The sequence below is a fragment of the Histomonas meleagridis genome (genome assembly GCF_020186115.1).
Source record: "Histomonas meleagridis strain 2922-C6/04-10x chromosome Unknown contig_1, whole genome shotgun sequence".
Taxonomy (NCBI): Eukaryota; Parabasalia; order Tritrichomonadida; family Dientamoebidae; genus Histomonas; species Histomonas meleagridis.
Window position 1 is genome coordinate 1,251,375 of NW_027150746.1, and position 15,070 is coordinate 1,266,444.

The following is a 15,070-nucleotide window of genomic DNA, read 5'->3' on the forward strand; positions in this document are numbered from 1 at the left end:
AAGTACTGAAATGTATTAAATTTTTGTGATCGTTTAATTTTAAATGGCCGACCACTTAAAATACTTAACAAAAATGTCTGTAATTGGAATTGATTTTGGAAATGAAAATTGTCTTGTAGCAATACCTCAGCACGGTTCAGTGGATGTCGTTTTAAATGAGGTTTCACAACGATTAACACCAACAATGGTTGCATATTCCGAAAATCGAAGATATTCTGGCGTTTTTGCATCACAACAACTAATGCAAAATATTAACTCCACTGTTAATCAAATTAAACAATTGGTAGGACTTCGCTGGGATTCACCAAAACGTGAAGAGATCCAAAGTCAAATCAGCTACGAACTAGCTCCACTTACCAATGGTTTTGTAGGTGTTAAAGTTAATTATCTAAATAATCCAACCATATTTGGTGTTGAGCAAGTTCTTGCATTTTTATTTCGAGGTTTATTTATTATTGCACAAAAAAATAAAGTATTTACAGACCAATGTGTTATAGTTGTTTCTCCTTGGTGGGGCGAAATGGAACGCCGAATTATTATGGATTCTGCCAAAATTGCAGGTTTTCATATACTTAATTTATTGAATTCAACAACAGCAGAAGCAATCACATATGCAATGACACATCGAACAAAGCTTCCAGCGGAAGAAAAGGATGCACTTAATGCTGCTTTCATCGACTTTGGTGATTGTTCAATGAATGTAGCAATTGTCAAATTATTCCAAGGATCAGTTGAAGTCAAAGGGTTTGCTTGCGATCCACAGCTTGGTGGATCATATTTTACAGCTCCTCTTGTTGGATATCTCCGACAAAAGACCATTGATAAATACAAAATTGATCCTGCCTCAAATCCGAGAGCTATGTTACGTTTTGTTTCATCTGTTGAGAAGCTTAAAAAGTCTCTTTCTATTAACCCTGTCATTCCATTTGAAGTTCAATTAAATGATATTGATGTACATTTCCATGTCAAGCGTACAGAGTTTGAAGATCAAATCAAAGATCTCTTGTCACGTATTCCTATGCCCATTGAACAAGCCATTAAAAACGCCAATTTAAGCATGGACGATTTGTCAATAATTGAAGTTCATGGAGGAGCGTCACGTGTACCTTTAGTCAAAACTAAGATAAACGAAATCTTTAAGAAACAGCCAACTCAATCCCTTAATCCTGACGAGTGCTTTGCCCTTGGCGCGGGATTCCAAGCTGCCATTTTATCTCCACAATTTCGAGTTTCGCTCAATGTACAAGAAATGGCTCATTGTAGCGTCATGATCAAATGGGAGGACCCAACGACAAACGAAACCAATGATAAAGAACTATTCCAAGCTTTCCAACCAATACCTTCTACGAAGATTGTTCCTATCAAAGTTATATCTTCAATAGATGTTGTCATTTATACAGCAGAATATGAACTAGGACATGTAGAGATACAAACCAAATCAGAGGAACTGCAAACTGTGCGTCTGAAAGTTCGATTAACACCAGATGGAATTGTTGATGTAATCGGAGCAACTGTACGGGTGCCCAAACCGGCCGAACCTGACAAAAACAATGACAACAACGACGCCAAAGGTTCGGACAATGAAAATGCCAAAGATAAGCAAATCGAAAAATCCGTTAAATTCACATATAAACCTTATTTTGGCCTTCCCGCGGAAGAAATCGATGAATATATTAAGCAAGAAAAGCGTATGCGAGAAATTGATATAAATGAGATAAAGATCGATGAGGCCAAAAATGAACTTGAAAGTTATATATTCCAACTCGAGACGGCCATTGAACGTGATTACACTGATTTCTTTTCTCCTGAGCACATTGATGAATATCGGTCATTATTATCAAATATTCGCGATTGGTTCAGTGAAAACGAATTTGAGCGTCAGCCACTCAACGAATATAACTCTCGACTTGACGCGCTGCGATCTATTGGCGAACCTGCACTAAAGCGTAAAAACTTCAGAGAGCGAATTCCAATGATCGAAGAAAACATCAAAAGGAGAATCGAAAACGACATGCAAAAGTTGCAAGAAAACGCGGAAATTAGTGACGAGGATAAAGAGAAATTAATGAATGAAATCAATGAATATGTGGAATGGTTCCAAATAAAGTTGCAAGAAGCGGAGGAAACGCCGCTGCACATGGAAATCAACTTTAACACTGACGAAGTCGAAACGAAATTATACAGAATCGAACAGAAAATAGAAAAATTAATACCGAAGCAAAAGGAGGAAAAGGAAGAAGAAGAAACGAAGAAAGACCAAAATGAAAATGAAAACGAAAACAAAGAAAATGATGTGTAAGTAATGTAATAGATAAATAAAAATTTATAAAATTTTAAATTTATTTTTATAATCGAAATGTTAATGTTCGCTAATTATTTGTTTGTTTCTATCATTGTAATTTGTCAACAGCCAAATTAAATGATTCTTGGGTTGTTAAAAAATAAAAATATTGACATTTTATCATAGAATCGTGGTTTGTTATTTATTCCAAATAATTATATGAAATCTTGATTTTTTTGAATTTATGATATGATAATTTTCGTGACATTTTAATGATGTACTTATTTAACCTGATTAATAATTTATAATATACGTGGTCCAACCCACCAAAGGACTTGGAAAGTAAAAAAGAACATGCAATATCTCACCTAGTACCTCAGTATGTTAGATAGTTATGTTGATATCATAGATGACAACGTTGGTTTGGAAGATAATAAATCGCAATTTGTCTATTTTTTTTTTTATTTATTCTTCAACTCTCAATTCATATTCTAATTCTGTTTATAAAGAGCATTATTCCTGTTATCGTGTCTTTGTTACTCAAACAAGTGAAAACATGCTTGATTTTCCCGATTTATAATTTAAACGGTCGTTTATTATTCGTTTCTGGTGAGTGTGGTTGTCTCAAAAAACAAATTTTCTTCCAACCTTACTGATTGTTGTTCTTTGGTATCCTCATCTCCAAGGTCTGCATCATTTATAGGCTCATGTTTGCAAAATGAAATGAGTCTGGCTAAGATTGTACAATTGCTGATTAGACTTCCTTGGTAGGTTTCTTCCAACCTAACACCTGTCGCCTTCCACTGAGCATGAATTCTATTCAACCACATCACAAACTCTGCCAGGTCTAGGCATAACTTAATAGCAGTTTCAAATGATATATCTTCACTTCCAGCTTGTCTCTCCATGACGACATTAACAGCCTCAAACACTTGTTCCATAGTTAGTTCTTGGGGTGGCTCCTCAAATACATTGCCCTGCTCTTCAGTAAGTTTCACTCCACCTACATTCATCCTGGTTCTTATGTTGATCTTTCGACCTATCACAGTTGTCAAATCATTCATTAAGGTGAGACGTGAAAATGCACTCATAATCTTTTCCCAGCTGTGTTTGTTATGACACATAATACGTATTAAACCAAACTGACATTCAACATTATGTGTTCCCAATCTTTCCAGACACAGATCATCAGACCTTGCTCTTAACTCTCTCAAAACACCAATCAATGTGTTCATAATTCGAATGCATTGATTGAGTGAACAACGATATTGCGTACCATGATTACGTTTCACTTGTTGTACATTTGGTGTTAGCCTGTCTAAGTTTTTTGCATGATATGCAAAAATATCAAGTGAAGAACAAAGATAATCCAGTCGTGTTTGAGGTGACAGCGATGAATTACGAATAGCATGTGACCATAGAGCATACGGAAGTATGTAAAACGCCATGTTAATGTGGCTAGAATGTAACAATTGGAAGAAGTTTGCCATAGTAAAGATCTTCAAACAATAATGATCCTTAATCCTTCCCTTTGGTGACGTGTCTGTTAATGGAGCTCCAAGCTGTAGTACTTTTTCCATATCAAGCGCGGTGAAGGCTAGCTTACCGTTTGTACATATTGAGATTTGTCCATTCAATATCCTGCTTCTAGCATTTTTCAATATATGTAAGAAGTCGCCAATTATCAATCTATCATTCTGCAGAATCCCAAGTGCATCTTCAATTCCCTTATTTCTAAAAATAGGCCACCACTGGTTGAATCGTTCGCGATGAATTATAGAGTATCCAGAATCACCGTCACTTGCTATACAGCAAACATTGAAACCATTTGCATCTAAAAAATCAGCAGATATCTTAGCCGAATTCTGACATCTTAATCTGCATTGTCCTTTATGTATGGTAACACATGTAAAGGAAGACATTTATACTTGCATGATAAAGGTTGTAAATGTATTAAAAATGCATTATTGTCCCCTCTCTTTGCATCATAAATTTCTTTTGTAACGAGTTCCATTGACATAGCATCTATACCCAAAACAATATCCACTTTCTCAGAATACTGAATGTTATGTCTTCTTCTAAATACGTCGATAATGCGGATTGTTTCCGAACACTTGGTTAAACACTCCTTCCACGAATTTTGAATTTGGCTAAAGTGATTGTACAGCGTCTGTTTACATGGCAATGTTATGACGGAGCGAAGATAGTCATAACACTTACTTCCGAGAGTTCTTAATATGAAACAAAATATAATTACATTGGGACTCCATTGCCGAGATTTAGGAAAACGATTGGAATTGTTCTGTGATTCAAATGATAATTGTTCCCCAAAAAATATGGGTTTGTTTACGGGCTCGGCAACCGATTTTTATTTCCTCAAATATTCTTCATAGAACTCCCTTTGACCCTTAAAAGATCTTGGTGGAAGTATTGTGGGATCATGATCTTCTATTATTTTCTCGAGTATCTGGGTTCTTATCTTGTAGTACCCCAGTGTTCGAGATTAGAAATATCCTTTTTAAGCCTACCAATTTTCCTGGAAAGGGTTGCTTTCTCTGTTTTTTTGCTCATTATATTTGTCAAAATTGATTTAACATGATCGTTATGAATTGAAAAACTTATCGTTCATACGTTAAGATACAGTGAAAAGAAAATCTTTTGCACCTATCTCCTTCACTTGCCACTACGCTTATAACATATAAAAGATCAAAGAGTGATGGTGTATCATTCTATGTAATTTTATTGCATAAAAAGCACAGTGTTTGATTGTCAATTTTTTTGTTACCGTGAATTGACCTTCCTAGAATATATAAACAGGAAACCTCACACTTATGCTAATAGATATCCAATTGCATGCAATTAATTATATAAAATATAAAAGTTTTATTCTTTTTACATATTAGAAAGCATGATGAAATGATTTTGTTATTAGTTTTCTTGATATTAAACGTTGAAAACATTTCAACATTGATATATATTTGGTCTGATTCTATTGAAGAAATGTTCATTTTTTGGGAGTTTTTTTTCGCTTCAATAGTTAATAAAATATTTTCCGTATATACATATTCTTGAAAAATTTTGGGACAAACGATACATTATTTTTTGTATTATTTTTTTCTGAAAAAGACGATTTTTGATTGTTGAATTTATTAATTGCTTTTTTTAATGATGATTATCATTTGTCCTGTACGGAAATTATTGAAAATTCTTCAATTTCGATGTAAACTATTCAATAGCATTTTAACCCACTCCTGCGGTTGTGATCGTATTTCACTGAAAAAACCGGGTTGTGATCACAACCACTCGCGCCTTCGGCGCTCGCATGAAAAATTTTATTGTGAAATTGTATACTCGTTTTGTCTCCTATGAAACAAATGGATTAATGAACCCTTCAACTTTATGTGCGGAAGATATTGTTGTATTCTATTTGACACCGTTGTATAAGGTGTTTCATGTGTATTCCGATTGTTAACGGTTTTATCGGGTCCACAAAAATCTTCAGTCCTTTCCACTAAATTTTCACATTTTTTTATAACTGTATGCTTTTAACTTCTGCTATAACCTTTTGAATTACACTTTTTTCAATGATTTTCATAAATTTTACTTGATATTATTTATTTTGTTACATACTCTCTATTCTGATATAATTTATTGATTTATTGAAAATCGTATTGTATTATATAAAATTATCATCTATAATCAATAAAAAATATACTTCATTGTATTTATGATATTCAGCGTGCCAAATTATATATTTTATCTGCATTTGCTGCTTCATATCTGTAACAATGGTCTTCCTTCAGCCTATAACGGTCGCTAGTACGATAGAGCGAAAATTTTAAATTGAATAGTTTACTCATTAATTGAATGATTTTTGAGAATTTTCGTACACAACAATGATGATTATTATTGTTATCATTATTTTCTTTATGTATTTTCGATAAATATTCAATCTGATTCAATAATTTTATGAACAAATTTAATTAGAAAATGATTTATAAAAAAAAAAGCTTGAGTTACATTTATCTATTCCTTTTAAATGTGCTTTTAAATTTTAAATATATTACATTTTTCAACTTATTTAACATTCTATTAAATGATGTTGATTTCTCTATTTCTCCGAATATTAGTCAATACATACCACCGTTTCTAGCTTTATTCTGAAATTGTCTTTGAGAATAATACGGGCTGATTGAGTGATTTTTATTCGTCCACTCATTCAAATTTGACTTCGAACCAATTGAACATGTAAATTGATATCAACTGATTGAGAAAAAAATAAATCCATACTTATACATATTATTAGTTTTGCTTTTATAATATCTTTTTAATTTTAAATTCTTCTCCATCATATTTCGGATTTTGTTAAATTTTGTAAATTCTCAATATTCTAAAAAACAATATCATATAATTTACAAATTTAAAATTGAAGAAATATAAAATAAGTTGTATAAACTATCACAAAATTACAATATCATAATTATACAAAATTTTTTATGAATAGCTTTTATATAAAATTTCATATGGAAATTATTTATTATCTTATTATTTTGCACCATTTTGGATGTCATGACATTTTTACTTCATAAATTTAATATTCATTGAATCAATTATATTGTGGATTTGAAATTTTTGATTTACTTTTTCTACAAATATCTATATTTATCATATATAAATAAATAATTATAAAGAATTAATACTTATTATAATTATTAATAAATATGGAAAAAAAGTGTTCTCATTAATACTATTTTTAGTTTCTCAAAATGATTTTTAATTAAAAAGTTTTCTTTTCTCTTTTCATCTCCCTTTTTTTAGTGATTTTTTCTTTCTAATTTTTTATTTTATAATAAAGGAAACAATATGTTGTAATATTAAATCCTTTTTATCGAAGGGTATTACTTTACTATAAATATCCATATTTCTAAAAAAAAATAAAATTTATAATACGAATTTATACTCTTAATTTTATATGAATATCTGATAACAAAATACATTTATGAATATATAATTCGTTTTGAAATGTGATTTTCTTCAATGGGTTTATTTAAAACATAAATTGATATATTAATTTTGTTTTTATTCTTCAACAATTATTATACTTGGTACAATTGTCACTTTTCTTGTTTATATTAAAAATTTGTAAAAAGAATATAATTCATTTATTCGTATGATCGAAATGTTATTAATGTTCGCTAATGATTTGTTTGTTTCTTTTTATTGATTTTGCTTAAAGGTAATTTGTATTTTATTTATTTGCCAAATCAAATAATAATTTGTTGAAATGAATGAAAAAGTTTTTTATGCATTTGATGCCATTTATATGGAACAAAATTATTAAAAAAGAAAACTATTTATTAAATCTTTCTACTAATTTCTTATTTATTTCGTATTTCTCCAATATTTTTTTTGTGATTTCATTAAACATTATTTGTACATCGTTTTCATTTTTTGCAGAAACTTCGAAGTATCCGGCGATCATTTCTTCTGCTTTTTTACTTCCTTCTTCAGTTGTGACCACTTTATTCGTCAGATCGATTTTATTAGCGCATAAAACGACAATCGGATACAAAACAATTTTTCGAATTTCATTGTAATGTTTTATTACGTTTTTAAAACTATTTCTGTCATCAACAGAATAAACAATGATAAACACTGACGTAGCCATACAATGTAATGCGCGAATATGTTTATCATTTGTTACATCCCAAACAGATAAATCAAATATCAAATTATTCATTAAAATTTTTTTCTCATTTATTAGTGACGTTGTTTCAATATGTTCATTATTATTCCATATTAATCGTGAAATAATTGAAGTTTTACCAACATTCGAATCACCAAATAATACAATTTTTAACTTTTGAGGATTGATAAAGATTTTCGAATTTATTATTCTCGAGTTTATTCGGCTATCAATAAATGAACTTAAAAGAATGGCATTAATTGATGGGCGATCATTTGCATTGACAGATAACATACTTGAAATAAGATTACGTAAGTCTTGGCTGTATTGACACGGAATTGGTTCGTATTTACGTGCTTTTGAGTTTGGGCGAAATGCTTGTTGAAGTGCACACATTTCATATAAGACACAACCTAATGACCATATTTCGGATTTGTAGTCATAGTGACGTGAAGTATACTTCAGACACTTTTTAAGTTCTGGTGACATATAATGTGGCGTTCCAGTAAAAGTTTTACATCTTTGATGAATAGTTTCTAGTATTTTGGATACGCCAAAATCGCCAACCTTAACAATTTTGTCATGCGTTATAAATATGTTTTGAGGTTTAATATCACGATGCATGACTTTTTTATCTTGTATGTATTTAAACGCGAATAATATCTGAATAAAATAAAATAGGATCTCATCTTCTGGCATAAGTGCATCAGATTTTTTGTATAAATTAATAATATATGATAAATCACCTCCATCTGCATATTCCATGACAATCGAATAACTATTTTCATTTTCACAAGAACTAACAAATTTAATAATACTTGGGTGATTTAGTTTCACAAGGATATCATGTTCATTTTTGATCTCTACGATTTCATCTTGCGAGAATGCATATCTGTATGTTTTCCTTATGAAAAAGTCCCCATCTTCGTTGACCACTTTCTCCACTGTACCGAACGCGTCCATCTTAAGCGTATCAACGACTTCGTGGACACCAGACATCAAAAAAATGCAAAAAATGCCCACTCTGAAAAAGTGACTCACTTTTGAGTGGGCGCCCACTTTTTATTAGAAATTCAAAGCATTCAAATTTGAAAATATTTTTACTCATTTACCATTTCTTACGGGGGCAAACTTTTTCAATACGACCGAGAAGTTTCTCTTCGCCTTGTGTTTCACAGATCTTAGCAAATGCTGGGATCTTCTCAATTTCATACTCTTCAACTTCTCCGCATCTTTCTCTATAAAGTTCAATCGCATTTTCATAGCACTTCCATGGGATATTGTGTTCTGGGAAATCATTTGCAAGTTCTTTGGCATTCTCAGTGGTGAATGGTGCTAAGATACGGCTGAAGATCTTCTTTGACTTAGCACGACGACGTAATTCGTTGAACAATTCTTGTGATGCATCAATCTTTTCAAGAAGTGTGCCGGCGCTTTTAACCCTGTTCTTTAAGTAGTCAATGTATGTCTTGAGGGATGAAACATGTTCTGTTTCTTCATAGATTTCATCATTGATTTCATCAAGATTGATAGCTTCTGAAACACCAAGGAATTCTGATATGTCAGTGTTCTTTGGAACTTTGTGGTCACCAAAGGATTGAACTTCACTGCCGGTAACATGAGATTTGGCGTATTCAAATAATTTTTCAAGCTTGTCTTTTGGATGTTCGGTGATGTACTTAAGGAAGCTATATGTGAATTCGTTGGTACGGAATGTTTGAATGGTTGAGTCATAAGCATATGAATATGATGATTCATTGGCATTAGCAGCACAAAGTGATGTAACATCGCTGATACCTTCAAGTTCACGAGCAACAGAGCCAGAGTAACATGCTTCAAGGTTGACAAAGAGCTTCTTGAATAAATGCTTCTTCTTCATTTCAAGAATGGCTTCCTTTAATTTGGCTGCTGAAAGATATGGACCATTACCTTTTGGCATGCAAAGGAATCCACGAGTACCATGATCATTGTAGAAGAAGAAAACATTATCCTTCTTTGTGGACTTGAGAACTTTTGGTGCTGTAGCTGTTGGTGTTCCTGTGAGAACAGAGATAACATTTGCGGTGGTAACGTTTTCACCTCTGTAGTCAATTGCTTCACGACCTGGATATACGTTAATATTCTTTCTCAAGTTGAATATTTTACCTGGGACTGGGTTTTCTGGGTGATTGATGATATCATCGTATGCAAAGGTAATGATGTTTTCCTTCTTGAATCCACGATCAATGAGAATTTGGTATGTTTGGAAAATATCTGATTGGTGGCGATAATTCCTATATTCTTTTGAGCCTGCGACTAAGACAGCCCAGTTTTCTGATGCTACGAGCTGGGCTAATGAAATCAGAAAGAACATTTTGAAGATTGACCTATCGTTTGTCAAATGACAACCATTTGTCATATTCAAATGAAAAATAACGGTTTGTATTCAAGGCCACGGTTTTTGATTCAATCTGAATAAAATTTCATCGAACCATTCTCAAAAAATTTGGCAGCTTTATTTTTCACCCAAGAACGATACAATACCGTTATCGTAAAAACATTTAATACTTTTCATGCTCTTTCGACTCATTTAAATACTTATGATGTTTAACTTTAGTTAAAAAGAGACCATATATTGACATTCATTATAGTAACCATAATCATTTTTATAAATATCAATAATAATAAAAAAATAAAATGCATTTTATATCTATTAAAAATGAAAATAGATAACTTTTATGATATTTATAAATAAATCTTTTTTTAGCAATTTTGAATTAAGTAAAACCAAATTTGGTCAGTTACACATCGAACTGTTCATGTACGGAGAAATATACGCTAGATAATTTAAAAAAAAAAAAATCAAAGATTTTTAAGGTCCCAATAACTAATAATTCTTTTCTATAAACAAAAATATTTGTAGATGAAAGCATGGAAGAAATTTGGAATATTTCAGATACTTTGTTCGAACAAAGTTTCAAAAATTGAATTTGTATATACAATTCACTGCGTTTGTTTGGTCTGGCCTTTTCCAATGAAGACAAATCCATTTGTCTCTTCCCAAGCTCGTAAGGTTCGCAAAGCTTTCTTCAACGCTACAAAGGAAGAAAAGCATATTGCCATGAGCTCACCACTTAGCAAAGATCTTCAAAAGCAATACGGAATCAAACGTCTTCCAATCCGTCGTGATGATGAAGTTGAAGTTGTACGTGGTCAGATGAAGAAGCGCACAGGTCGCGTTGTTGCAGTCAAACTTTCAACAATGCGCATTAACATTGAATCAGTCACAAAGCAAAAGATCAGCAATGAAACAGTCTTCATCCCAATCCATCCATCAAACGTTGTCATTACTAAGATAAAGATGGACAAGTACCGTAAAAACCTTATTGAAAAGAAACGCCAAAATCGTGAAAAGGCACTTCAAAAGCTTGGCCGTGCTAAGTAAATAATTTGGTAATCTTGAATATTCTGTTTTTTCTTTTTATTTATGATTAATTACAAGATAAATCGATTTTTCTTCTTAAAAAGGAAAGTGACGAGCTAAACGTTCAACAAAAGTGACTATAAATGCAAGCAGACACACAACTTCAAAACCAATGCTTAGCAATTACTAAGGAAATAAAAAACAACCCATTATCTTACTGGTTTCGTGAGCCATTCCGTGCCGAAAAGCATACTATGGATGAATATTTTTCAATAATTCATAATCCAATGGATCTAACAACAATTCAAGATAAGCTTGAAAACAACATGTATGCTAACTTTGAGGCTTGGGCTAGTGACATGGATTTAATTTTTGAAAATGCAATTACATATAATACACCTGAAAGTCTTGTCGGTGGAATAGGCGAATACTTAAGGAGGGTTGTAAATAAAAAAGTAGAAGAAATTAGAATGCATAATTCTCGAAATTATGAAAATCGTTTATTTGAATTAATTAAAGCAGCCAACAAAATTCTTGAAAACCCTCCTCCTTCAATGAAAGCAAAAGTGATTCATAGTAAAGAAATAAGTTCTATTGAAAACTTTAGCAAGACAAGAATTGAACAATTGATTCGTTCATTAAACACACTTCTTAACGATGGTAAACTTAACCAAATTTTAGAAGTACTTAAAAACGCAGGAGAAGAAGTTGATCTTAATGGAACACAGACGGACATTGATCTTGCTGGAATCAGCAGGAAAGCACTTCATGCATTAGAAAAGTTTGTTAAAAAATAATTATTTTGTTCTTAGTTAAATTTTTCTTTTTTAAATTTTCTTATTTATCAAAACTTTGATATTTAACGGTCAACTTATAACTATGACCATTCAAATATTTCAAGAAAACTCCATCGTTTTTAGAGAAACATTCAATGGAAACTACGGTTATTCATCATGTCAAAAAATGTCTGAAGAATTCTACGAAGGCGATGAGAACTATGATGGTGCATACTATAATGAGGAAGATTTCTATGAAGGAGATGAGTTTTATGGTGATGAGAACTATGAAAATGAAATATATGATGATGAAATGACAAATGAACCGAGTGTTGAATTCGAGGTTACATATGAAGAAGACCCACGCCAAATACAACTACTGACAATGGTTCAAACATTCAAAGCCTTTATTTTTGATTCTATTGCAGATTTTAATATTGTCAATTCAACAATTGAAATTGAACTCCCACGCTCAATATTACCACTATCCCTTCAATGTGTATATGGGTTTTTGGTTGATGATATATTATTTAAAGTTCATCTTGAATTAAATAGTTATCGATGGGATATTCTACCCAAACGCATTCAAATCACACACCCTTTTTACGGCGAAATTTTTGTAGGGAAAGCATTAATGGCACAAGCTGCAAATGATTTCTTTAGCGTTGGTTATAAACCGCGAAATTATTATCGGTGCTCCAAATTTATTTTATGCTCATCCACACAAGCTGATCGCAAGTTAATGAGACAATTAATGGAGAAAGAACATTTATCTGAGCAACAAGCTCAACGTGCATTATCATTATGTAAAAACGATTATAGAAAAGCAGCCCAATTAATGCGCACGGGTGAAATTCCACCTGGCATAGGTGATAATGTTAGCCCACAACAATTTGCGTCATATTCACAAAATCCATTATTATATTTAATTATTGAATTATGTGAATGCTTATTTGATTTACAAGATCATTGTTGTTTATGTCGTAAGCGTATTTCACGTGGTCTTAAGCCGGCTGCCTGTAATAATGATTTATGTAAATTCCAATTTTCAACCATTGGTATTGGGGTATCAGTTGTATCAGAACTAAAACGTGATCCACGAGCAGCCGACCTCTTAATTTCGATATTTTCTGCAGCATTTGATACTCAATTTTGTACGCCAGCACCAGATGATTTCACCACGCAAGAAATCCGAACAATCTTAAACTCGTTACCTCCATGTCAAGAAATGGCCACCTTCCAAACTGACCAAGCTTTAGCGAGCCTGATCTCATTGAGAGGTTTACAACTTGTACGATGGATTCTATTATCGTGCCGATCACATTTGATATCTTTGCCACCCGAGATGGAAATTCCAATGTTCAAAGGAAGTCAGCAGTTTATGACGTTAGTCTCTTCACCAGAGGCAGAAGGAGCTTTCCAAAGTCTTAAGGAGACATACAAAGGAAGTATCTTTTTGTTCCATGGCTCACATGCAGAACGATGGCATTCCATCATTCGTAATGGGTTGAAGAATGCGACTGGTACAAAGTTACAAGCGAATGGATCAGCATTAGGTGATGGTATATACTTTGCAAAAGAGTCAGGTACTTCATGGGGATATTCACATAGCAAAAACAATTTATATAAGTCATCAATCATCGGAAAGAGTTTACATATAATTTCATTATGTGAAATCGCTAATTTACCAATGAACCAAAATATTAAAGTGAAGTATCCGGTGTTTAATGAAGATGGCTCAGTCACTTATAAGGAAAGCGCAGGATTCTTAAAGGACCATGGATGGGCGCACACGCTGACAATCGAAGAAGCCTGCATCGTAAGGTTCTTGTTCGTGGGCGGCAACTTTAATGTAAACGCGTTGACGAAACCGCCAAAAAATGTGCCGTCATTGAAATCCGTTTTGGATTACCAAATGAGAAAATATTTGTAAAAAATAAAATGACCAAAACGATATCTTATTTTTGTGAATGAGAAATCTGAAGATATGGCGAAGGCAAAAGCTGTTTGATTCCATGCGGCTGAAGAAGATATTTGATAAAATGAAGAAGATTTCAATATTGGATGGTGATAAAAATGAAAATTCCTTAAATGAAAGTATTCTCGAAAAAGCATTTGAGTGATATACAATGATATGATTTAACATTGATTCAGAAAACTACGTTGGTAATATAGTTTTTTTATAGGTTGTTAAAAAGATTCTATGAATGACATTCTTATCATTGTAGACAGCTTTTCATGGCGCCTTTATAGATAAAATTATGTAATTCAATTTGAATTTATTTAATGATAAAATATAGCTTTGAATGTTACTTGCTTCATTAATTTCTGAGATTGCACCAATCTCCAATCATGTCAGTGATAATGGTTACTCTTTACACATAAGCTAAATCTTTGGTTAATAGAACTTGTTTATACCTTCCAAGAATACACTTAACTCACAAAAAGATGTGACTGAAAGATTAATGATTCATACTTTCATGACCTTAATATGTGTGATTGGAAAATAATTATTTAATGATTATCATATGAGAAAACAACTCTAATTTTTCTTAAGTTAAACATAAAAGTCACATTTGTTGGTAGTATGAAGTTGAATATAAAACATGATCTAAGAAATAATTAGTTTATCAACATAGACATGTCTATCAATAATTTGCAAAACATAGTGGTGACAATCAATAATATATTTAGAGTAAATATTCAAACCGAATTGTACAATGTGTAGAAAGACCATTTGGTGAATGCTTATATTAGATTTATTAAAAGAAAGATGCACCAGTTAGTTAACACAATTTCAATATTCTTTGATTACTTCTGCTTCTATAAGTGGAAAAATTGTTTCTCAAATTGAAACTGAAAAAAATTCCAAAATTTTGGCTCTAAATGGTATTTATTAATTAAATCATCATTACAATATAGAA

The 15,070-nt window shown here is 32.0% G+C and overlaps 6 protein-coding genes across 6 annotated transcripts; 4 read left to right on the forward strand and 2 right to left on the reverse strand.

Moving 5' to 3' along the window:
• Positions 1–43: 43 nt before the first annotated feature.
• GO595_000340 (dnaK protein) lies at positions 44–2,299 on the forward strand (the record flags this gene model as incomplete). Its single annotated transcript, XM_067916412.1, has 1 exon — positions 44–2,299. One exon carries the CDS (start codon positions 44–46, stop codon positions 2,297–2,299), a length of 2,256 nt encoding a protein of 751 aa, XP_067779795.1.
• Positions 2,300–2,877: 578 nt separating this feature from the next.
• Positions 2,878–3,729, reverse strand: GO595_000341 (uncharacterized protein; the record flags this gene model as incomplete). Its single annotated transcript, XM_067916423.1, has 1 exon — positions 2,878–3,729. The coding sequence occupies one exon, from the start codon at positions 3,727–3,729 to the stop codon at positions 2,878–2,880; it is 852 nt and encodes a 283-aa protein (XP_067779796.1).
• A 5,346-nt stretch (positions 3,730–9,075) lies between these two features.
• Positions 9,076–10,320, reverse strand: GO595_000342 (Clan CD, family C13, asparaginyl endopeptidase-like cysteine peptidase; the record flags this gene model as incomplete). Its single annotated transcript, XM_067916434.1, has 1 exon — positions 9,076–10,320. One exon carries the CDS (start codon positions 10,318–10,320, stop codon positions 9,076–9,078), a length of 1,245 nt encoding a protein of 414 aa, XP_067779797.1.
• A 660-nt stretch (positions 10,321–10,980) lies between these two features.
• Positions 10,981–11,391, forward strand: GO595_000343 (60S ribosomal protein L26-1; the record flags this gene model as incomplete). The annotated part of the gene is made up of 1 exon (XM_067916445.1): positions 10,981–11,391. The coding sequence occupies one exon, from the start codon at positions 10,981–10,983 to the stop codon at positions 11,389–11,391; it is 411 nt and encodes a 136-aa protein (XP_067779798.1).
• A 122-nt stretch (positions 11,392–11,513) lies between these two features.
• Positions 11,514–12,167, forward strand: GO595_000344 (Bromodomain containing protein; the record flags this gene model as incomplete). Its single annotated transcript, XM_067916456.1, has 1 exon — positions 11,514–12,167. The coding sequence occupies one exon, from the start codon at positions 11,514–11,516 to the stop codon at positions 12,165–12,167; it is 654 nt and encodes a 217-aa protein (XP_067779799.1).
• Positions 12,168–12,333: 166 nt separating this feature from the next.
• GO595_000345 (UBA/TS-N domain containing protein) lies at positions 12,334–14,079 on the forward strand (the record flags this gene model as incomplete). The annotated part of the gene is made up of 1 exon (XM_067916467.1): positions 12,334–14,079. One exon carries the CDS (start codon positions 12,334–12,336, stop codon positions 14,077–14,079), a length of 1,746 nt encoding a protein of 581 aa, XP_067779800.1.
• Positions 14,080–15,070: the final 991 nt, after the last annotated feature.